The sequence below is a fragment of the Cyprinus carpio genome, chromosome B3 (assembly GCF_018340385.1).
Source record: "Cyprinus carpio isolate SPL01 chromosome B3, ASM1834038v1, whole genome shotgun sequence".
Lineage (NCBI taxonomy): Eukaryota > Metazoa > Chordata > Actinopteri > Cypriniformes > Cyprinidae > Cyprinus > Cyprinus carpio.
The window spans coordinates 5,765,943-5,790,891 of NC_056599.1; the positions used below are offsets into that span (position 1 = coordinate 5,765,943).

Consider the following 24,949-nt stretch of genomic DNA (forward strand, 5'->3'; position numbering starts at 1 on the left):
ATATTGGTTGGGAAGGAAAAGCTACAAGGCTTCCCAGTTACCCCCAAAAATGGGGGGGTTTTATTTTTTAAGGGGGCAAAAAGTTTTAAAGGGGGGGAAATATTATGTTGCACAGATAACCCTCATAATGGGGGGATGGAAAAATTTTTTTTGATAAAGGGTTGATTGAGCTGATTGAAAAAGGGGTTTACTGAAAAATGTTCTGGGGAATGCTTGGGGAATTTATAAGGAAAGGGGAAGAAAGCGAACACTCAGAATGTTTTTTCCCTTTGGGTTTGGGGAAATAAAAGGTTTGGGAGGTGTGTTTGAATAAACGGGTTGAATGGGGTTGATCTTAAGGGGAAATGGGGAAAAAAAAGGGTGGGTAATGTTAAGAAAAGGGGGTTGGGCGGGTTTTATGTCTTAAGGGGGCCCTGTTAGATTATATTATGCTTTTGCCAGATGTTTTTTGCCTCTCTATAATCCCCCTCCTTCCAGATTTTTTTCTTTTATATGAGATCTTCCTCCCTTGGCTCCTACCCTCCCTTTCCCCCCTTGGGTTTTTCTCCCTCCCCCCATCTGTGGTTTCCTCCTTTTTTTTCCTTTTTAACCCATTAAATTATGCATGGGGGTTGGTGGGGTTCCCCCGGGGGAAAAAAGGGGGGGGGCCCTTTGGGGGCCCCAGGTTATTCCTTTATGTCCAGTATTTCCTGAACATGGTAGACTTATATAATTTGTTGTTTTGGCTCATACTAAACCCTTTTTGAAAATTTTATCCTTTTGGGTTTGGGAAAATTTTCCCCCTCTTTTTTACCTTATAAAACCCGTGAAAGCCCAATAAATTTGAAGTAAAGGGTATACCAGTTTTTCCTTTGTGCCTTTTTAGGGCCGTGAACACTTCTGGGGGAAATGAGAAAAAATTTTGGTGGCAAGGATAGGCCGGGACCCCATTTAAATTTTTTGGGAATTTTTTAAACAGGCCTATTGGGGGTTTTTTGGGTATTTTTGGGAAAACACGTAGGGGCCCAAATCTAAGCATATTTACTTTTACAAGTTTGGTGTATGTTTTTACCCCAAACTTTTTTTTTCCATTGCATTGAAAATACTTTGTGCATAAATTCACCCCGCCCACTCAACCTCCCTCCCCCCGGGCTATTGGGCGATTTCAAAATTTTTGGGATTAAAGGTTCCCTCTCACATTTTATACAGGAATTGTTCTTTTAAAAAAAAAGAAAAAAAAGGGTTGTCGGGGGAGTCAAAAGATAATAACATCATCATTGGGGGGCCCCCAAATTTAACTTCAGAAAGGGGAAAAAGGGCTAATAGGGGGTTCTTTCTTTTTTTATTTATTTAAAAAATTTTTTTAAAAAAATGGGGACAAAACGGACGGGCCAAATACAATTTTACAATAATATGGGCCTATATTGCCTGCATTTAAAAAAGTTATATATTTTTTTTGGGTTACCCTTTTTTGTAGGCTCCCAATTTATTCTAAAAAAAAAAATTTTAAATAAAAAATTTGTTTTAAAAAAATCCCCACTGGCCTGAATAAATTTTCCCAATTATAGGGGGGAAAAATTTGGGGGTTTAAAATAAAGGAAATTACAAATGGCATGGGTTTTTAAAACATAAAAAACTGAAGGTCTATGAAACATTTTTGGTTTTTTTAAAAAATTTCTTAAAAGTTTAAAATTTAACATTGTTAGAACTCATTCCCAAAACATTCTTACAAATTTTTTAGGGGGTATTTTTATTTTGGCCCCAAAAAACATTTTTTTATAAGCCCGAATAACATTCTTTTAAAATTGTTTAGTGAAAACCCTTGTTAAAAAGGTGGCGTTTTTATAAAGTGTTTAGGGGTGGTTTTTTTTTGGGGCCCCCAGAACATTTTCCTAAAAAAGATGGGATAACATTCTCTTCCAACATTCAAAAAAATTTTTAGAAATTTTTTTAAATTTTTTTCATCTTTCCCCTAACATTTTTAAAAATTTTTTACTTTTTTTTTTTCTTAGAACGTTCTTAAAAAAGGTGGGATGACATGCTCTAAAAACACTCTAAAAAACTTCTGTGGTGACCTTTTTCATTTTTTAGTCAACTTTTCCCCTTTTAAATTTTTGGGAAGCAGGAAGTTTTTTTTTTTTTCCCCAATCCAAAAACACTAAAAAAAAAAAAATTGCAAATTACTTTTCTTAAAAATCCTTTTTACAACCAAAAAAATAAACAAAAATCTAACTCAGCATCCCCTTTTTGGGAAGCATCAAAAAAGTGCAGTGCATAATAAAGCTTTGACTGTTTTTTTGCTCAGAGAGGGGCATCATTGTTTTTTGTTTGGGTTGGGGTTTCCCGGGGAGAAGATAATAAGTCTGTATTAATAGGTGTTCAACTTTTTTCTTCCCCCCATTTTTTGGTTTTGCTCCCCCGTTAGCAAAAATGAGCTCTATTTACGGTGGCATGATAGGGGTTTTTCCCCCTCATGCCTTAAAAAGAGGAGCATACAACAGTTTTAAAAAAGAGAAAAATCCAATTCCTTTTTACATTTTAAAGGGACAAAAAAATACTGAAAACTTTCAAATTTTGGGCCACCCTTAGTTTTTAAAACAAATAAAATCCCAAATTTAGGAAAGTATACATATGACCCCTTTAGGAGTATCAATTATTTAAAAATTTAAACCACTTTTTCCATTAAACTGGAAAAACCCCCCTTTGACTTGGCAGAAAACCCTAAACCCTTGACCCGAGACTTAAACCCGGGGTCCGGGGTTTAGCATATGTAAAAAGTGGGTCACAAGGCAAAGGCTATTGCTCTGACATCCCCTAATTTTTCATCATTTTTTGCTATGGACATATAAATTTCTTACAATTTCCCCTTTTTTTAAATAAAGATAAAAAAGGTGGCATATTTGAAAAAAGGGTGCCAGTGATTTTTTTCAAAAGAATTGAGAAAAAAATTTTGAAATTTCCCAAAATTTGGGGAAAAAATCAGTTTACAATTCAGCCATTTTTTGCAACTGTGTGTTTATAAAATGAAAAAAAATTTAATCCCCCCCTTTTTCGTAAAATTTTAAAGACCAAACCTTGATGGAAATACACATTATATTAAATGCTTTTGATATTTAAGCATTTAATGTAAAAAAAACAAAAACCCTCGAGACCTAAGCAAAAGCATTTTTTTTAAATTTTTCCCTTTAATTGAGAAATCTTTAAAAATTTTTGGTTAAAAAAAAATCCTGAAACCAAAAAAATTGAATAAAAAAAATCTCTATTGATGTCTTTCTTAAAATTTATTTAATTTTTTTTTTCTTTTTTTTTTTTAAAAAAAAAAAAAAAACCCCCCTACAGTGTAATGTAATGAAAAAAAAAAGCCAATTTCAAAATTTTTTTCCCCCTGGTTATCGGGTGATATCATAAACTGTAAAAAATGCTTTTTCATTTTTACCATACAATGAACTTTCATATCAGCAGACAATACCCCAAACAAAATATCCTCACAAAACCCCGTAACAATACTTTTGGTGGTAAAAAACATAATAAAAAGCTTTTTCATCAGTGCTCTATCAGCTTTTACTTTTAAATCTTTTAGAATTTTCCCGGTTTAACCTTTAAGGGCCCAAAAATTTTTAAATTATAAAATTAAATTTTTAACAATTAAAAAATTAAATTTACAGTCCCAAAATTTAAAAAACTGCAAAAATTTTTTTAATGGCCCCTATAAAAAAAAAAAAATTCATATTTTAAATACATTTCCCACCAGTAAAAGGGGGGAATTTCATTTATTCATTTTGATTGGGGGTTAAAAAACACTACTGAAAAAAATGCAGAGTGTTGTTTGGGGAAGAAATGGAAATATTTTCTGCTGTCATTTCCTTTGGAACTACAGGCGTTTTTCAATAATTAGAATTTTGGTGAAAAATTTTCATTTATTACAGAAATTCAATTTGTGAATTGGTGGGTTTTTGTTAAATGTGAGCCTAAATCACACAATTAAAAAAACCCAAAAAGACTTAAACAAATTTCAGTCTGTTTGCAGGGTTTTTTAATACACAAGTTTCAAATTTGATTTAAATTAATGAAATAAATGAACTTTTCCCCAAACCCATTCTAATTTTAAAATTTCATTGATGAAACAGAACAAAACATTTCAAAAATTGTGTCTAAAATCAAGGTAATATTTGTACTCAAAAAAATATTCAGCAAAAAGCTCCCCTCATGGTATGTTACTTAAATACATCATGTTAGAAATAAACTAAACCTGTTTTTTTCCCTAAAGTTGTTTCTTTTTCGGTAAATTTTTCTTTATGAGGGGTAACACTTTTTCCTTTTTCTCCATGAAAGTCTCTCCAAACAGAAAGGCGGCAAAGCCTAAAAACCCCCCCGTTTTGTGCTAATTTAAAAAAAAAAATTTCAAAAAGAATCTTTTTTTAAACCCCACGGCCACCGATGAAATCTGAGAAGCTCTCTGTCCTCCATAGACAAAAAAACGGTACAAACCCCGGGGGCACACAAACATGGGAAAGGGGCGTCTTTAAAAATGGCCAATGTGACATCAGTGGTTCAACCCCAAATTTTTTTAAAGCTACGAAAATACTTTTTGTGCACAAAAGAGTTGAAAATTTCAGTCTCAGAAAAAAAGAGAATAATAAAAATAATAATAATAATAATAATAAGAAATTTAAAATTTAAAGGTAAAAAATTTGGAAAATATACAAGACTATTTTAAAGTCTTAACCAAACGGGGAATTACCAGTCATAAAATATTTGCTGACTCCCAAAAATCAAAAACACAACTTAGACTTAATGTTTATATCTTTCCATTCCCCCATTATGAATTACTGAAAGTTTTATTAATTTTTAAATTGTAAAGACATAATCAGATGAACATTTAAAGAAACAAAATTCGGGTTTTTCATATGCATAGAACACCATATTAAAGTAACACTACAGCGGGGTTTTCCCAAACCCTTCAATCCCCGGAAATTTTGCCCCTTTAAAAAACCGTTCCCAAAAATTTTGTTAGAAAGAAAATGCAAGAAAAAATTTTGGTGTTTTGAAAGGGGAGACATAAAAAAAGGGGGGCGGGGGGCCCCCCTTTCCACTGAATACAGTATGGGGAAAAATTTCTCTAGTAACTAAATTTTTGCCTTAACTCCTAATTTTCTTATTAAAAAAGGGTGGTTTGTGAATTTTTTAGGTTTTGGGGTGGTTTAGGGATATAGAAAAAAGGTAAAACAGAATAAGGCATTAATTGTGTTTTAAAATACTAAGAAAAAAAATTTTACTAGAAAATGAAAGCTAAAAAGGGCAATATTTAAAAAAAGTGAGAACGAACTAAGAGCAAAAAATGTTCCTTATCAACTTACCCTCCCTAAAAAAGAAACGGATTAATTTCTTTTTCCCTTTGTTGTAAATGGAGATTGGTTGCGTCATCCGTGTTCAGCTTAAAACAGGCAGTTTGGTTTCGGGGGATGAAAACAAATCTATTTTTTAAAAAAGGAGCTAAATGAATGAAACTGTCTTATTTTGCATTAAAAACCGCTAAAGGAAAAAAGGAAAAAAAAGGGAACTGCATCTTGGGTAAAAATTGATTTTTTGTAGGGACATACGAAAAGGAAAAAAAGAAATCGTAAACTAAAAAACCAAAAAAAAGAAATGTAAGGTAATTTTGTGGAAGAGGGGTTTCCCCTGCCCTGGGGCAGGTTTGTTTTTTAAACCCGGCACTGTAAAACGGAAAAACCTCCCCAGCACCTGGTATCCGTTTCCGCTGCTTTTTGAATGTGAAAGACCCCGTCGTACTCACTTAATTTCTTTTCAAAATAAGATGTTTCCGACCACCCCTTTGTACCCCAAATTTCTTAAAACGCCTTTTCGCCGGTTCATCGTTTAAAAATGTTCTTAGTCACGAGAAAAGTATGCGGGTGATTGGGTGGTTTTAAAAACCTTGGGTCAATAAAGGCTTGGGGGTCCCCTGTAACACTTTCGGCAAAAAAGTTTAGATACCAAAGCCAGACTTTTTTTTCCCTTTTTTTAATCGGACCCTGGAATTCACCCCAAATTCTGCTAAACCACTCAGGGCAGAACCTTTTTAGAAATTCTGGGGTTTTTTTTGGAAGAAAAATTTTTGCCCATCTCGGGGACCTCAAAATAAATTTTCCTCATAACATGTTCCTAATGTGGCTGAAAAAAAGTTCTTCCCTATTTTTATGAAATTTTGCCAATATTTTTTGAAAACATTGTATAATCTTTTTTCTCAAAAAAAAATCCTAAAAATTTTTCCGGTAAAATTATTTAATATTTTTTTAAAAAAATATTATTTATTAATAATAATAATAACATTTTTTATTACTGTTTTTTTGTTCGGGTCTCTGTCTTTCCCTTTTTGAAATCGGAAGCTTCTGTCTAAAAACCCTTTTCTTATGTAAAAACCGTACCTGGAAAAAAACCCTTTTTCTTCTTCTTTTTAAATTAAATTTTTTTGTCATCCCTCTACACCTGATTTTTAATATATTGTGGTTCTATTTACGTTTTAAAATAAATAAACAAATAAACAAAAAAAAAAGCAATATTTTTAAATTTTTTTTTTTGTTTTTTTTTTTAAACATGGCAAAGTGTCCAAAAAATAAAAGTCATGGTAACTTTTTTTTTCAGACTTTGGGGTTTATGCATAAAATTAAATTTAAAAAAAAATTGGGTCATGGATCAAATTTTTTCCCGCATTTATGTTTGAGTGAAGAGAAAGTTAGTAAATTTCTGAAAAACTGGTCTGGGAATTTTCTTAAAAAAAAAAAAAAAAAGGGAAAATGTTGGGATGAAAAGGTTTTCCATTTTTTAAAAATTTAAATTTATGGTTTTAAAGAAATGAATCAATTTTTCCACTGAAGAGTTGTTGAAAGTCTGTCTTTAGCTCCCGAAAACCAATAATGAGGGCTTTGAAAAGTTACAGATTTGAAAAACAAAAAGCGGGAAAAAAAAACCATGAACTTTAAAAACAAAGAACGTCTCGCCTATAAAAAAGTTCTTCAGGGAAGAAAACAGTTCTAAAAAAAAAGCTGTTAAACTTTGGCCCTTTGGAAAAATTTTTTTAGAGTGTAGTTTTGTAAACACAAGAAAAAAATTTTACAAAAAAACATTACACCAAAATTTAGGCCTCAAAGGCGTTCTTATAACGTTTTTTCCCAATGTGGGTTTTAAAAAAACTTCCCTTTTTATCTTGAATCATTGTAACAATGTTATATTGACAACAAAATATAATCGGGTTTCCTCAAAAACATCCCCAAAAAAATCTTCAAAATGTTGGGAGTTAAAAAGTTCAGGGTTTTTTTATTACGTCACATTACAAAACGTTTTATTAAAAAAACATTTTAAAAACTCAGGCCTCAGTGATGTTCCTAAACGTTTACTAAAAGGTTTGAAAAATTTTTTTCCCCTTTTTATCTTGAAACCTTATGCCCAAATTTTTGAGAACATTATAAAAATTTTTTACCTCAAAAAACATCCCCCCAAAATCCCCCCCAAATTTCTGCAGATAAAAAGTTTTGGGTTTTTTCCCAATACGTCCCCCTTACAAGAAGGGTTTTTTTAAAAAAAAAAACAAATCTCATGCCTTAGTGATGTTCCTATAACATTTTCCCCAAGGCTAGGTGTTTCCTTTTTTTCTTGAAACAATTTTATTGACAACATTATATAATCTGTTACCTCAAAAACTTTAAAAATTGCGGTGGGGTTTTGTTTTTTTTTTGTCACATTACAAGAACGTTTTTATAAAAAAATTTACCCCAATCTCAAAATTTTTGTGTGTTCCTATAAAGTTTCCTAATGTGGGTGAAGAATGTTCTTCCTTTGTTATCGAGACATTTTAATACTTTTTATTGGAACATTATAAAACTGTTCCTCCCAAAATCCTCAAAAACATCCTCAAAATGTTGCAGATAAAATGTTATGTTTTTTTTGAGTCACATTTCAAAAAGGGTTTTTTAAAAAACATTACATCCCCGTCCGTCCCGGGAAAAAGGGGAAACGGTGGGGGCAAAAACGGTTAAAAACATTAAGGGCGCCAAAAAAAACGGGCCCGGCGGGGGGCAATACCCAAAAAAAACCAAACATAAACGAACAAGGACACAAGGCAAAAGCACGGGCAAAAAACGGACGGGAAAAACAAGGACTCCGTGAACATACTAAAAACCGAGTTCCGACTGCCCCCGGGTTTTCAAAGTAGGGGTTTCCGGTTTATTTTCCCCACTGCCCGACTATCTTGGCCGCCCGCATTAAGTGTGCTGTGTTCACACTACGGTGGATGGGACAGAAGGTTTCACACTGCGTTTACAATGGGAAACGCCGGGCAACTCGCTGGGAAAAAGCAAAAAATACGTTTCCAACAAACAACCCCCGAGATGTGACAAAGGGAAAAAACCCCGATATCCGGTGGGCCGGGTTCTCCCGTGGGGTGGGTTAATTTTTAAAAAGGGGCCCAAAAGGCTTTTTCGAATTGCCTGTCGGGGTTTGCAGCGAAAAAAAGAAAAAAAAATAAGCCATGCTTGTGATAAAGGGCTATAAAACCCCCCCCCAACTCCCGCTGCTCTTTTCTTGCTCTCTCCCTTTGGGTGTCGGTCATCGCCGGCCGGGAGTTTTTTTAGTCCGAAAAATTTTCCACGCGGTTTGGGTGGGGGGGGCAAGTCCCGAATTTTGCATGCCAAAAACTCTCAAGGGCATGGGGGGTCACGGGGATTTCTCAGAGGGGTCTTTGCTCATTCACATTCGCGATTGTCACTTTTGCGTGAACGAGCACCGATTTGCCTGTGATTTGGGGGATTTGTCCCATTTTTTCCAAAAAACCCGTCGGCGAGCCAAAAACTGGCCTAAAAGGGCAGTCTTTAACTTTGGCTTAAGACAGACCCGGGGGAAAAAACACAGGGACATGACCAAAGCTAATGGGGGGGAATTGGGCTGCTTTCAATGATTACAACAGTGACAGGGGGTGAGTTGAAGGGAGACGGGAACCCTGGGGTGGTTCTGGAAGTGACCCACCCTGGGGAAAGGGGGCATCTAGGGGGGTTTCCCAGGGAAACACCCGAAAACTGTGAAAAACACCTCCCCGGCCCCAATGACACCTTTTAACATTCTCCTAATTTTTCCCGAGATAATGTTCTTTTTCCCTTTTTTATCTTGAAAAAATTAAAGTCAATATTTATTTGGGAAATTTTTATAAATTGTTACCCCAACAAAATCCCCAAAAAAATCCTCGAAATGTTGCAGATAAAAGTTTTTTGGGTTTTAAATTGTAAAAGGGTTTTTTCAGGTGCAATTTTCAATGAAATTTTCTTTAAAGTTTTAGAAAGGAAAAAGTTTAAAGTTTTTTAGGCGAAGGGTTGCTAGTTGGTTAGGGGTTGGAAAACAGACCCCAATTTCTTGTAGCAATTTCCTTTTCATTGAGGCCATTCTGATGCAAAGTGATGATGGCTGCCGTGTTTTTTGCAGGTAACCACCTAACAAAAATACGATTGAAAGTGCTTTTTTCCCTCCCTTTTAAAACAGTCAATTATTGTTTTAAAAAATTTTTTGGAAAAATTGTGCCAAGGGGGACAAAATAGTATTTTATAACAGAACAATATCCTCAAAATATTGGAGGGAAAATGTTCTATCTTTTTTAAAAAAATCACATTTTTGAAGAAAAGGGTTTTTTTTAAAAAATTTTATGACCCAAGCCTCAATGAAGTTCGTTAACGTTCTATAATGGGGCTGAGAGAATGTACTTTTTGGGGGTCTTGAAACATTGTGCCAATGTGTTTTTTTTAGAACTTTTTTAAAACTGTTAACCCCAACGACCCCCCTCAAAATGTTGTGGATAAAAAGTTCTCTCTTTGTTAAACCCGTCCCTCAGAAGAACGTTTTTTTAAAAATTTTTATCACCTCAAGTAAGAATTCTTAAAACATTCTACTAATGTTTTGCTGAATTAATTTTTTCTTTAATTTTTTTTTATTGAAACATTGTCACAATGTTTTATTTTCAATATTTTTGAATCTGTTTCCTCAAAAAAAATCCTCAAAATGGTTTTGGGGAAAAAGTTCACTTTGTTTACCGTCACATTAAAAAGAATGTTTTTTTTAAAAACATGTTTATCACCCAAGCCTCAATGATGTTTAATAACGTTCTACTAATTTGGGTGAGAAAGTTTTTCATCTGTTATCTTAAAAAATTGTGCCAGTGTGTTTTGGGGGAATTTTTTAATTAAACAGAGATAAAAAAAGATTTTGGGGGAAAGTAATTTCTACATAAAAATAAAAGTAAAATTTCATTTAAAAAATTGAAGGGAAAAATTTAAAAAAAAAAAATAAAAAAAATTTATGTTGGGACTCCCAAATTTAACTTGTAGAAATTAAATTTGGGAACCAAAATTTTCGGGGGCGTTTTTATTTGATGAATAGAGGGCTACAGTCACTTGTCCCCACTACCCCACTGGGGGTTCCCTACCCATGGGTTGAAAAACAAGTTAATTAGACCGTACTTTATAGAAAAAAAAAGATGTGACTTTCGGCTCAATACCTTTATTGACAAAAAGTTAAAAAAACCCCTGAATTTAACTAAACCTTTTAAATTGGTGAATTATAAAGGAGGAATAGGGAAATTTTAAAAAATATACCTGTTGGTCGGGTTTCTAAAAATCCAAAACCCCCCAGTTTTTACAGTAGGGTGGCCAAGCCTGTGTGAAGGAGAGAAATTCCTAGGACCGGGTTCCGTTAAGAGCCCCACCACCCGGCACAGTTTTTAAAAAAAACAAAACCCCTTTTAAAAAAAAAGTGGGTGAATAATAAAAAAACTTCACACTCCCCAAAACAAACCCTGCAGTGCAGGGAAAAAACTCACGCCCAAGGTGAAGTAAAGGTCCATGACCCCCGGGGGAAAAAAAACTCCCAAAAGGGGCCCAAGACTATGAACTATGAATTTAAAATTTTTCCATAAAATAAACTCCCGCGGTTGGTCTAAACCAAACTCAAATAATAAAATAAATTACAAAAAGGGGCAAACCAAAAACAAAAATAAATCCCAAAAAAACAGCGGGGGGTAAATGTCAAAATCCATTGAATAGGACCCCCCCAAGAAAGAAACTCTGCCGTCATCAAAAAATTAAATATAGACTGGGTGATCCAGCTCGTTGCTATAGGTTTAAACATGGCGTCCAAAAACTCACACTAAACCCCCTTAAATTTTCCCACACGCTCCGCTTTTTGAATTGGGATTTCCTCCCTGGGCTCTCTATGGGCCGGGATCCCCAATACCGGGGAAGGGGGCCCGGGGAGGGCCCAAAAATTCAGGAAGTTAAAAAAGTCCCACTAACCTTTTCGCAAAAATTTTTTAAAAAGGAAAATATACATAACCGAAACCTTTTTCACTTTTGGTCACATTTACAAGGATTATTTTAGTAAATATCAAAGTTATGATCCAATTTTTTCCCCTCTTGCATGGGGCATGAATAAAAAAAAAATGGTTCATTTCTCACTGATTTCGAGTTTTATTTTTCATTTTTTTTGGTTTTCTTTTTTTGTTTGGTTTTGAAACATATTTTTTTTGCCTAGGGGTTTTTTTTCTACTCAAAAAAGACCCATTATCTAAACAAATATTCACTGATTTTTACCATCATTGGGGTTTTTGTACCATTATTTAGGGCTCTGTGTTCATTTAGCTATTTTTTTTATTGGTGAGCAAAATTTTAAATTTAATGCTTAAAAATTTTAAATTTTAAAAAACATGAGTGCAAAAAATTTTAAATAAATTAAAAAAATTTAAAAAATTTTTCAAATTTCTTTTTTTGGTAAATTATTGATATTTAACCCCGGGACCCTTTTTTCAGTGATAAGCATTACATAATGTAAAAATTTTTTTAAACAAAAGGGCAACAAAATTTAAATGGGGAAATTTCCCAAATAAACATAAATTAAAAAAGTCTAATTAATCCCACTAATAATTATGTTTAGGCTTTACTTGGAGTGAAAAAAAATTTCCAAAAAATTTTCAATAAAACATACTCCACATTTTTTTTGGGGTACCCCAAAAAAATTAAATGTTGGGAAAAAAATTTTTCTTTTTTAGACCCTCACATTGAAGAAGGGTTTTTTAAACATTTCAGACCTCAACCTCCCAAAGAGTTCTTAAACGTTATACTAAAGTGGCTGAGAGAAGGTTTTTCCTTTTTTTATCTTGAAAAAATTGTTTAATGTGTTTTTTAGAACATTTTTTAATGTTCCTAAAAAAACAACCTCAAAAAAAATCCTCAAAAAATTTTTCGGAAAAATTTTTTTTTATCTTTGTTAAACCGTACATCAGAAGAACGTTTTTTTTAAAAAATTTTATCACCCCCAAGAACTACTGTGATGCTGATTTGTTTTCTTTTCAAGCTCTGAAAATATCTCAAAATAAACCAAATTCTTTACTTTTGCATATCATACAACACCTAAATACAGTGTAAGTACTAGTTCGGCTGTACTAGATATTCAATATATTCAGTGCATACATCTTTTTACGACCCTATTCACAGCCTAACTTTGCAAACAGGAAAAACTACAAATATGATACTAATTAGTATCAAGTGGGATGGCGTGGCTAGAGGGAATTGTTTTCAATTTACTGAAATTGGAATTTGTAAATAATGATGTAAAAGCACAGTGATGTGTTAAAGGGGATGGGAATCACATTTGTGTAATAAAATTGTAAATACCTTACTGTTAAATAGGTGAAATTCAATTTGACCATTTTTGACAGCTCCCCTCTTGATGACTCTATCCATATGGGTATAGTCATATAGCTGAGGTCAAGAACTATTCATAACAGTTGGTTTCATGTATGCCGTTTTTAGCTATTTACAACCTTCAGACTGACATATGTTACTCTCCATGTCGAGCCCTTTCCAACAATATATTTGGTTTAGTCCTAAGAAAAAGTTTAAATTTTAACTTCTCATGGACACAGCCTTGGCTCAGGCTTAGTTTCAGTGAGGACTTTGCGGCCCCGACCTCAACTTTTATATATTTTTTTAGAAATGTAGTATTATACAGGTGCTGGTCATATAATTAGAATATCATCAAAAAGTTGATGGCTTCAAAAAGTGAAACTTGTATATTATATTCATTCATTACACACAGACTGATATATTTCAATTGTTTATTTCTTTTAATTTTGATGATTATATCAGTTTCTCAGAAAATTTGAATATTACTTAAGTTATAATCATCAAAATTAAAAGAAATAAATAAAATGCTTTTTGAATGGAATTAGTGAAATAAATAAACTTTTTGATGATATTCTAATTATATGACCAGCACCTGTATGTATGTAGCCAAGCAACAAACAGACTATTTGAGTGTTTTGGCACAGTCATAAACATGAGCATCAGCATTAGTCTAAAAGGAGCAATTAGGTGTCCAAATAGTACTTTCAAATGATGGCAGTGGTGGATTATGTTTTCAGATAATTTACTTAAGTACTAATAATTTGCTTGACAAATACTCTGTTACAAGTAAAAGTCAAAATAACGCATTGATAATGTTACTTAAGTAAAGGATTAGGGTTAGAGTAGAGTTAGAGTTAAACCTTAACCTTAATCAAGAACCCATAGCCTAGAAGTAACACCTTCACACTGCTTGTTTCGTCAGTCTAAACCTAAAAATGTTTAATATATACAGGTCCTTCTCAAAAAATTAGCATATTATGAAAAAGTTCATTATTTTCCATAATGTAATGATAAAAATTAAACTTTCATATATTTTAGATTCATTGCACACCAACTGAAATATTTCAGGTCTTTTATTGTTTTAATACTGATGATTTTGGCATACAGCTCATGAAAACCCAAAATTCCTATCTCAAAAAATTAGCATATCATGAAAAGGTTCTCTAAACGAGCTTTTAACCTAATCATCTGAATCAACTAATTAACTCTTAACACCTGCAAAAGATTCCTGAGTCTTTTAAAAACTCCCAGCCTGGTTCATTACTCAAAACCGCAATCATGGGTAAGAGGTTAACCCAGAAGGCCATCATTGACACCCTCAAGCGAGAGGGTAAGACACAGAAAGAAATTTCTGAACGAATAGGCTGTTCCCAGAGTGCTGTATCAAGGCACCTCAGTGGGAAGTTTGTGGGAAGGAAAAAGTGTAGCAAAAAATGCTGCACAACGAGAAGAGGTGACCGGACCCTGAGGAAGATTGTGGAGAAGGACCGATTCCAGACCTTGGGGGACATGCGGAAGCAGTGGACTGAGTCTGGAGTAGAAACATCCAGAGCCACCGTGCACAGGCGTGTGCTTTTGAACCAGAAACAGCGGCAGAAGCGCCTGACCTGGGCTACAGAGAAGCAGCACTGGACTGTTGCTCAGTGGTCCAAAGTACTTTTTTTCGGATGAAAGCAAATTTTGCATGTCATTCGGAAATCAAGGTGCCAGAGTCTGGAGGAAGACTGGGGAGAAGGAAATGCCAAAATGCCTGAAGTCCAGTGTCAAGTACCCACAGTCAGTGATGGTCTGGGGTGCCATGTCAGCTGCTGGTGTTGGTCCACTGTGTTTTATCAAGGGCAGGGTCAATGCAGCTAGCTATCAGGAGATTTTGGAGCACTTCATGCTTCCATCTGCTGAAAAGCTTTATGGAGATGAAGATTTCGTTTTTTTCAGCACGACCCTGGCACCTGCTCACAGTGCCAAAAACCACTGGTAAATGGTTTACTGACCATGGTATTACTGTGCTCAATTGGCCTGCCAACTCTCCTGACCTGAACCCCATAGAGAATCTGTGGGATATTGTGAAGAGAAAGTTGAGAGACGCAAGACCCAACACTCTGGATGAGCTTAAGGGCCGCTATCGAAGCATCCTGGGCCTCCATAACACCTCAGCAGTGCCACAGGCTGATTGCCTCCATGCCACGCCGCATTGAAGCAGTCATTTCTGCAAAAGGATTCCCAACCAAGTATTGAGTGCATAACTGAACATAATTATTTGAAGGTTGACTTTTTTTGTATTAAAAACACTTTTCGTTTATTGGTCGGATGAAATATGCTAATTTTTTGAGATAGGAATTTTGGGTTTTCATAAGCTGTATGCCAAAATCATCAGTATTAAAACAATAAAAGACCTGAAATATTTCAGTTGGTGTGCAATGAATCTAAAATATATGAAAGTTGTAATTTTTATCATTACATTATGGAAAATAATGAACTTTTTCACAATATGCTAATTTTTTGAGAAGGACCTGTATATATATATATATATATATATATATATATATATATATATATATATATATATATATATTAAATAATCAAAATGAAAAGAAAATCTTCACATTTGTGAAGCCGGAACCATTAAATGTTTTTACATGACATGACTTAATTATCTAAATAGCTGGCAATTAAAGTTCTGTCGATTAACTAATGTACTAGCTGTACTTGTATAAACAGTTGAGTACCTTAATTTATACTCTTCATATTGTTTGTGTGCAAAACTCCACCTTTGTGAAGTAAATCGTAACTTAAGCAGTTTTCTGAAAAGAAAATACACAAGTACAAATACCAGTATTTTGTACCTAATTACAGTATTTGTGTAAATGTACTTATTTACGGCCAGGTCCACCACTGAAGGATTTAACTGGCATATTAACTTCACACAACAGACAATTCCATTAAATGGGTTTATTACAGTGGTGCATATGTAAGACATTTCTTTATACAGTTTTACAGGATGTAAGTGAAAAATGTTTGGATTTGTCTGTCTGTATTTACATGTAGATATAGAAAACAAAAGAAAAACATTTATGGTTTCAAGCTGTTTGACGGTATTCAGTATGCTATGACTACACATAACTACAAAATAATATGGGTACTATATGCATATTGCAAACAAATATAAATCCAAATATATTATGGAAATTATACTTGTTACAATTACACACAGACTGCCATTGAATCTTCATTAGATTTTTCCATGCAAAGATGACAATTAATTATTTAAAGCAGCAATAAGCAGTTTTGGTCTGAAACCAGCAAGCTCAAATGTTAGAAGAGATAAATAAAACAATGTTTTTCTATTATTTTTTTTTTTCCTTTTATAAAAATACAGACTCTACACAAACTTTCCTGTAGATACTTTGGTACAGCTATTTAAAAACAAAGGCAAGATTTTTTTTGTACAAATCTCCAGTTCCTCTGTGTTGTTTGGCAGCAGTCTTTAGGTGTCTTCTTCCTCAGATTCAGGGCTGGTGAAGCCATTGTCATCCCACTCCTCAATGTCCTCCTGTATGGAAAGAAAATCACATTCCATAGTGGCTATACTGCTGTATGCTTTAACAGCCTGTTGGTGTTGACTTCTAGGTGAGTGACCCCTCCGACTGAGGACACTGTTGAGCCCATGTGTAGCGTCCTCTGTCAGGTCACTGAAACCTGTAGAGGAATTGTGGGAAAAAAAATAGAAAGAGAAAGATGACAGTACATGACATTTGTAACTATTTTTGCTTTTTACAATGCTGAATTTGCAACTCCAACATTACTTTTTAGTCATTATATTTACAACTTTAACATTGTGCACACTGGTGCCAAATAGCTGGTCAGCTTAGTCTCTGATCACAACTCAATGTATAGAGCTCCCCGGAGATATATATCTATCTTTATTATCTTTATTTATATATCTATGTATTATAAATTAACTCATGACACTATCAGCTAAAGATATTGTACATACTGCGCTCCAAAGTCTGTCCTCTAAGTGACTCGACTTCTTGCACTTGCTTCAGAAGGTACTTGATGTGCTGAGACATCTCCTTTACCAGGATGCTCTGCTCCTCCTCCAAGCGTTTCAGCAGCATTACCTGGTCGAAGATAGATCTCTTCAACCTGAACGTGTTGCCTTTGGTTGGGGAAAGGAATGGAACAGTGGACAAAGGAATGTTTATTATTATTATTATTATTATTATTATATTAAACAAGTATAACAGAATTATGTTATTTCTGAAAAATCTTTTTAGTGACAGCATTGGTTCTGTAGAATATAAACAATTTAAAAATATGAATACAAGTAACAATAATATAATTTGGATGGAGAGCTTGTGAAATTGTGATGGTCAAGCATTTTATTTGTGTTTACTACAGCAGAATAACATGGTGTTGATGTCAACATTCAAATGTTTATGCTCCGTGATAAATATTTCCATATTTTGGTATTCATGATTTTTTTTATTTCAATGCATCATCCCATTCCTGTGTTGTTGCTTACAAGTAACAAAAAGGACAATGGTAAACTAGCAATTCATACATGTACCATCTTTGTGTCTCTCCCATGGTAGGATGTATCCCTCTGTCAGACTGCAAGCCAACTCCTCGTCAATCGGATCTCCTTCCACTACGGTGTTGTATTGCAAGACCTTTTCGCGAAGCTTCTTCTTCAACTCTGTCATTTTCTTTTTCTTTCTTTGTCTTGCCTGGTTGCTATCTGCAAATCGAAACGAAAAGAAAACTGTGCCATAATCCCAGAATATTACTGTTTTTTGAAGTGTTATTAACTTAAATAACTTGATTTGACAACAAACCATGCCGACGATACAGATCTTTCTTCTTGCGCAAAAGGGTTACAGTGATGTTCTCAATGTCAGCCCTTAGCTCTTCAGTACAACCTGGAGTGTAGACTCTCTCTAAATAGGTGAAACAAAACAGTTGGACAAGAGACAATTAGTGACAATTTTCAAAATATAGCCACCTTTTATTATTTGTATAAAGGTACAGTCATTAACAGATGTGTGTGTGTGTGTGTGTGTGTATGTGTGTGTGTGTGTGTGTGTGTGTGTGTGTGTGTGTGTGTGTGTGTGTGTGTATACACACTGTATATATATAGTGTACTGTTTTACCTGTAACTGCCCATTGTCTGACATCACACACCCACTGCTGTGTCTCCTGATCAAGGTTGTGCTCCTTCTTGATTTTGCTAAGGCTGGCAGCTTCCAGTTTTGCCCTCTCTGTGATCTTTTAAAAAGAAAAAAAATCTAAAAAAAAAAAGTCAGAAAAAAAAGCTCTACGCACCACCACAATGCAAAAAAAAAAAAAACACACATTTTACTTGAGCTTTTGGTACAAGACATTCATCAGAACAGGTGTTACATTAAATATCTGTGTATATTACCAAGCAGACTTGTAAACAGGAGAAAAATGTCTGTAAAACAGTGAGGTTACAATCTTAGAGGGTAACTGACCAATCCTAAACACTACCCTCCCCTCAGTTACTTAAAATTAGTAAAACAAGATTATTATCCAAATAGTCACATATTTATTTTATGTAAAATGATTAAACAATTAATCAACAAATAGTTTCAGATCTAGCTGTAGATGATGCACTGAGAGAAAGGGGCAGTGCTTAGGATCTCAATTATAATTTACTCTTACTTTGAAACATCTGTGGGCTAACACTTGATGAAGGTTGTCCCTCTTTCTTCTGTTCCAACCCATGGCCTGTCGCGTTAGCATGTTCACTCTTCCTAATGAAAACAATGCACCCACAAGCCAAAAAGTATGATTTCACAACCAAAAGGCAAAAAGAGAAACCGGTAATGGTTCAGTCCTCGTAAGAGAAACCCATGTCTGATAAATCAGAAGAAAATCTAGTGGTTAGACTCCCTCTTAAACTTTCGTCTGTCATAAACATAAGAATCGGGTTCGATTTTCTGCGTTTTTCAGTAGCAAGCAGTTTGACTGGTGTTTTGACAATTCTGAGCCACAGAATCATGAATATGAAAAAACGCATGTGAAAATTTCGGACTCTGTGTGCAAGGACCTTAAGACTTGGATTACCATTAAAACTCAAATATCAGACTCAAAAATCATACACAAACTCATACATACCTGCAAACTGCAACTTGAATGCCCTCCTCGTCTATCTGAGCACCAGACTTTTTTGACATCTCTCTGCCAGCGGTGAACTTGGCAGTACCGCACACAGCACTTTCATTACCTATAAAGTCAGTTTAGAACACATTTTAAGATACATAAAAACAAAACAACTTTATAATCAACTATTATAAAAAATAAATAAATAAATAAATCAAATGTTCGTACACTTCTCATGTTGCCTCTGACAAGGTCAACAAAGGTAGCAACTTCCTAGTCCTTGGCCAAGAACAAGCCCTCATATATTGGTGGCTCCTCAGTCCGGTCCATGATAAGATAACATGCGTCAGTAATAAAAATCACAAGTACTACATTTACTATTTGTTAAAATGTAAGTTATGATCACTCAAAGACAACCCAAAGAGCTACTATTTGTTTAAGACAAGTCTAAAATAAACTTCTGAAAAATACCTATACCTACCCTTTTGACTTGCTGAAGCGGTAATGTTTTCAGTTCCCATCAGAGCAGACAGCCAACATGTCTGGAGAACATGCTGGACACTCAAATGATGGACCTGGCACATATCCTCTTCTTTGTATTGACAGAAGGTAAACTCAAAAAAGCTTCGCTGAAATGTATCAGCACAGATACTACCTGTCTGTATATTAAGAAATGATCGGGTTAGGATTTTTTGAAGCAATGCCCACAATTAAATATTAGTTGTAATGGTATTTGTCAAGTGGTTGGTTTGTTGTTAAAGGTTTAATTATTTTCCATAATGTAATGATAAAAATTAAACTTTCATATATTTTAGATTCATTGCACACCAACTGAAATATTTCAGGTCTACTGATGATTTTGGCATACAGCTCATGAAAACCCAAAATTCCTATCTCAAAAAATTAGCATATCATGAAAAGGTTCTCTAAACGAGCTATTAACCTAATCATCTGAATCAACTAATTAACTCTAAACACCTGCAAAAGATTCCTGAGGCTTTTAAAAACTCCCAGCCTGGTTCATTACTCAAAACCGCAATCATGGGTAAGACTGCCGACCTGACTGCTGTCCAGAAGGCCATCATTGACAACCTAAAGTGAGAGGGTAAGACACAGAAAGAAATTTCTGAACGAATAGGCTGTTCCCAGAGTGCTGTATCAAGGCACCTCAGTGGGAAGTCTGTGGGAAGGAAAAAGTGTGGCAAAAAACGCTGCACAACGAGAAGAGGTGACCGGACCCTGAGGAAGATTGTGGAGAAGGACCGATTCCAGACCTTGGGGGACCTGCGGAAGCAGTGGACTGAGTCTGGAGTAGAAACATCCAGTGCCACCATGCACAGGCGTGTGCAGGAAATGGGCTACAGAGAAGCAGCACTGGACTGTTGCTCAGTGGTCCAAAGTACTTTTTTCGGATGAAAGCAAATTTTGCATGTCATTTGGAAATCAAGGTGCCAGAGTCTGGAGGAAGACTGGGAAGAAGGAAATGCCAAAATGCCTAAAGTCCAGTGTCAAGTACCCACAGTCAGTGATGGTCTGGGGTGCCATGTCAGCTGCTGGTGTTGGTCCACTGTGTTTTATCAAGGGCAGGGTCAATGCAGCTAGCTATCAGGAGATTTTGGAGCACTTCATGCTTCCATCTGCTGAAAAGCTTTATGGAGATGAGGATTTCGTTTTTCAGCGCGACCTGGCACCTGCTCACAGTGCCAAAACCACTGGTAAATGGTTTACTGACCATGGTATTACTGTGCTCAATTGGCCTGCCAACTCTCCTGACCTGAACCCCATAGAGAATCTGTGGGATATTGTGAAGAGAAAGTTGAGAGACGCAAGACCCAACACTCTGGATGAGCTTTAGGCCGCTATCGAAGCATCCTGGGCCTCCATAACACCTCAGCAGTGCCACAGGCTGATGGCCTCCATGCCACGCCGCATTGAAGCAGTCATTTCTGCAAAAGGATTCCCGACCAAGTATTGAGTGCATAACTGAACATAATTATTTGAAGGTTGACTCTTTTTTGTATTAAATACACTTTTCTTTTATTGGTCGGATGAAATATGCTAATTTTTTGAGATAGGAATTTTGGGTTTTCATGAGCTGTATGCCAAAATCATCAGTGTTAAAACAATAAAAGACCTGAAATATTTCAGTTGGTGTGCAATGAATCTAAAATATATGAAGTTTAATTTTTATCATTACATTATGGAAAATAATGAACTTTTTCACAATATGCTAATTTTTTGAGAAGGACCTGTATATAACAATGAGTGGAAGACATGACAGACAACTGGTGAATATTAAATGAGAAATATTATTTTTTTACATATGGAACTTAAATTCTTTTGAACATTTTTAAATATGACAATACAGATACAGTAAAAATACTGAACAGTAAGTATCAACATGCTTTTTATATTTGTGATGTTGTGTGTGTGGTATATATTACACAATGTTTGATGTGTTGTTTGCATGTGTGTTTGAGTGCAGTGAAGTGGTGAGTATGTAATGTGTGGTGTTGTATGCTTTTTGACTTGCATGTGTGAGTTTTACAATGTTCTGTGGCATTAAAAATGCATTACAGTTTGTATCGATTGCTAACCCACAATTCATGAAACAATTCACCATTTTCTCACATCTATAAACACAACCTCAAAACTACACACCAACTTCAAAACGTCAAAATCAAAAACATGTTCTCTTTTGTCAGACTCAAACTTTGGCCGCAGATGATACACAAACCTGAAGTTCAGGGTTTCAAAACAGTGTTACAAAAACCTCCTTTTGGGAAATAGGAATCCTTTTGCTAGTCAATGACTCTTACAGTATACGTCATAAATAGAAGGATGCAGATACAGTAAAGCACAGCAATAAACTTTAAGGAAAGTTTACTTTCATTACACTAGTGTAAAGCGATCTTACAGTAAATGAAAAGGACTACGTAAAAAGGGGTAGAAGAGAAAAGACCAAAGACCAAACAACTGATGGAAAACACACGTTGGGGAATACTGCCAGTTAAATATATTGTTTTAAATAAAGAAAATAATATGGTTTTTGAAATATTTAAACAATAGATGATATGGATAGTAAAGATACTTTTAACATAAAATATATAAAATAGAATTACAGCCAATAGATGTACAGGTGGTCATTTTACTTTTTTTTTTTTTTTTTTTTTTTTTGCTTTTAAACACAGGTATTTTGGACCAGCTAAACAGAGGCCCTGCAAAATGTCTGTTCTGTTCTGTGTCTGAAAATACATCAGAAGGTCCGTTCACGTACCTTCTGATGTCAGAGGCCATGTTGGGCCACCAGAAGCGTTCCCTTAGCAACGAGAGGGTTTCATTGACCCCCGGGTGACCAGTGCCAAGAGATGTGTGAGCGGAGTGAATGAGTGGAGTGTGCCGTGTCCTGGGGATGTACTGGTGTCCCGGTGGGCAACCCGGCGGGGTGTTGGTAGCAGGATCGGATGGAGGAAGGGTCTCGGCAGACCAGGTAATGGGGCTGATGATGACTTTTTCTGGGAGTATGGTTTCTGGTTCTTCTAGGTTTTCTTCGGGAGCGTGACACCAGGACAGGGCCTCAGCCTTCACGTTCTTAGCCCCTGGGTGATACGAGATGATAAAATGGAAGCGGGTGAAGAATAGCGCCCAGCGGGCCTGTCTTGGATTTAACCTCTTGGTGACCCAAAGATACTCAAGGTTCTTGTGGTCAGTGAGAACCAGAAAGGGGTGTTTGGCTCCCTCCAGCCAATGCCTCCATTCTTCCAGGGCCAACTTGATGGCCAACAGCTCACGGTTGCCGATGTCATAATTTACCTCCGCCAGGTTGAGCTTCCGGGAGAAGAAGGTGCATGGGTGGAGGCAACTGGGATTCCCCTGCTGCTGAGATAAGACCGCTCCCACTCCGGTAGTAGAGGCGTCAACTTCAACGACGAAGGGTCGGTTGGGGTCAGGATGGACCAGGAGTGGAGCGGTCGTAAATGCCTTCTTAAGGGAGTTAAAGGCCTCTGTGGCGGCTGGAGTCCAAGAGAGTGATTTTGGCTTATTCCGGAGGAGGCTAGTGAGAGGGCTGGTGATGGCACTGTAGTTTTGGATGAAACGTCTGTAGAAATTGGCAAAGCCAAGGAATCGTTGGGAGTTCCTTGATGGTGGTAGGTATGGGCCAATTCCTTACAGCATTAACCTTCCCCTCGTCCATCCGGATGCCACTGCTGTTGATGTTGTAACCAAGGAACTGCACTGAGGGCTGATGGAAGGAGCATTTCTCGGCCTTGAGGTAGAGCTGAAAGGCCCTCAGGCGTTGAAGGGACCTCCGCAACGTGGCGACGATGTTCCGCTAGGCTTCGGGAGTAAATGAGGATATCAATGTAGACGAGGACGAACTTATGGAGGAACTCCCGGAGCACCTAATGGATGAAATCCTGGAAGACGGAGGGGGCGTTAACAAGTCCATAAGGCATCACACAGTACTCATAGTGGCCAGTAGGGGTGATGAAGGCAGTTTTCCACTCGTCCCCCTCTCGTATCTGGATGAGGTTGTAGGCGCTGCGGAGGTCCAACTTGGTGAAGACAGTGGCACCACGGAGATGTTCCAGGGCAGCTGGGATGAGGGGAAGTAGATATCGGAACTTGACAGTTATGTTGTTAAGAGCCCGATAATCGATACAGGGTCATAAGCCTCCGTCCTTCTTTTCAATGAAGAAGAAACTCGAAGCAGCGGGGGAGGTAGATGGACGGTATAACCCTGGGCCAGCGCCTCCTTGATGTACTCCTCCATGGCCTTCTCCTCCGGAATGGAAAGGGGGTAAATCCTTCCTTTAGGCACTGGTTCACCAGGAAGCAGATCGATGGCACAGTCCCACGGCCGGTGTGGAGGCAGCTTGGAAGCCTGTTTGGGGCAGAATACGTCACTGAAGGGGGCGTAGCATTTTGGGATGGAGATGGATTGGTTCTCCACCGGGCTCTCAATTGAGGTAGTACAAACTGCAAGAGGTGCAGGGGTAGGTTTGGCTGGGACAGGACAACCGGTGATGCATCTCTGGAAACAGGAGTCACCCCACTTCAGGACTTCGCCCGTCTTCCACGAGATGACAGAGTTATGCTGCTCCAACCATGGGGGCCCTAGGATGACGTCAGCGGTGGATTCCTCCAGAACCAGCAGGTGGATCTCCTCTTGGTGGAGTAGTCCGGTTTGGAGGGTAATGGGACCCACACTATGACGCACACATCTTCTACTCAACGGCCTTCCGGTTATTGTGTGGACCTGGTAGGCTGACGGCGTTGCCGTGGTAGCGAGTTTGAGGTGACAGCAGAGGGTGCCTGAGATAAAGTTGCCGGCTGACCCAGAATCGGGAAACGGAAACTGGAAGAGAGATGTCAGCGGCAGTAAGTGTCACAACAGTGGTGAGGGCCTGTTCGTTCCATCCACTGGTGGCTGCTAGAGTCCTGAACCGAAGAGCATATTCATTGACAGACATTTTTCCCTGTTTAAGGTTATACAGCTTCTCACCAATAGACGAGTCCCAAGCTGATCTGCCAAAAACTTCTCGGAAATGGTAGATGAAGCTGGAATAAGACTGGATAACTGGGTTATTCTGAGTCCAAATTGAATCTGCCCACAGAAGTGCTTTACCTTGCAGTTGAGAAATCACGAATGCTACCTTGGATCTCTCGGTTGGGTACAAGTGCGGTTGCATCTCCAGGACCAGCGAGCATTGAAGAAAAAAACCGCTGCAATCCTCCGCCGAACCAGAGTAGGGCGCCGGCCTGGCCATGGGAATGGCATGCACGGCAGGTGAGGAAGTGCTGGCGTTGTTGGCGGAAGTGCTCGCTGGTGTCGGGGATGCGGGTAGAGTGGTGAGTGTCCAACGTAATGCATCGACCAGGTCTTGGAAGGGATCCGTGAGGCTCATGCTTGTGCCGATCTGTGTTGGTCCGGTTTTCTGTTACGGAATACCCAGGAGGCTGAGGATAACAGAAAGACAGTTTTATTCAGGCACAAGCAGAGGAGCGGGTAGTGCTGGGAAAAGTGATATGGGGACTGGTAGTGATGAATGGATCCGTAGTAGAGGGGTAGAGACGTCAAGGTAGGGAGGCGTACCACACACACGCACGGAGATGGCTGGGAACTT

At 36.9% G+C, this 24,949-nt stretch overlaps 1 protein-coding gene and 1 pseudogene across 2 annotated transcripts; one reads left to right on the plus strand and one right to left on the minus strand.

Annotated features, from left to right (window-relative positions):
• Positions 1-24,949, plus strand: part of LOC122136721 — a 690,060-nt pseudogene that overhangs the window by 173,773 nt on the left and 491,338 nt on the right.
• On the minus strand, positions 15,646-19,475 carry LOC109097100. 2 transcript variants are annotated; one of them, XM_042721269.1, is made up of 8 exons: positions 19,050-19,475; positions 18,837-18,945; positions 18,381-18,472; positions 17,849-17,963; positions 17,534-17,635; positions 17,260-17,436; positions 16,690-16,854; positions 15,646-16,391 (listed from the first exon to the last, which is right to left on the minus strand). In XM_042721269.1, the coding sequence occupies exons 3-8, from the start codon at positions 18,459-18,461 to the stop codon at positions 16,180-16,182; spliced, it is 852 nt and encodes a 283-aa protein (XP_042577203.1). In that variant the 5' UTR covers positions 18,462-18,472; positions 18,837-18,945; positions 19,050-19,475; the 3' UTR covers positions 15,646-16,179. The 2 variants fall into 2 exon arrangements, with proteins under 2 accessions (XP_042577203.1, XP_042577204.1); XM_042721270.1 differs by having other exon boundaries at positions 17,266-17,436; positions 19,050-19,470.

Excerpts from the sequence above, each read along its gene's own strand:
- LOC109097100 (XM_042721269.1), bottom strand. The coding sequence starts at position 18,461 with ATGCTAACGCGACAGGCCATGGGTTGGAACAGAAGAAAGAGGGACAAC. Across the intron at positions 17,964-18,380 it reads TAGCCCACAGATGTTTCAAA|ATCACAGAGAGGGCAAAACT; the intron begins GTAAGAGTAAAT and ends TCTTTTTAAAAG. Across the intron at positions 17,636-17,848 it reads CAGACAATGGGCAGTTACAG|AGAGAGTCTACACTCCAGGT; the intron begins GTAAAACAGTAC and ends TCACCTATTTAG.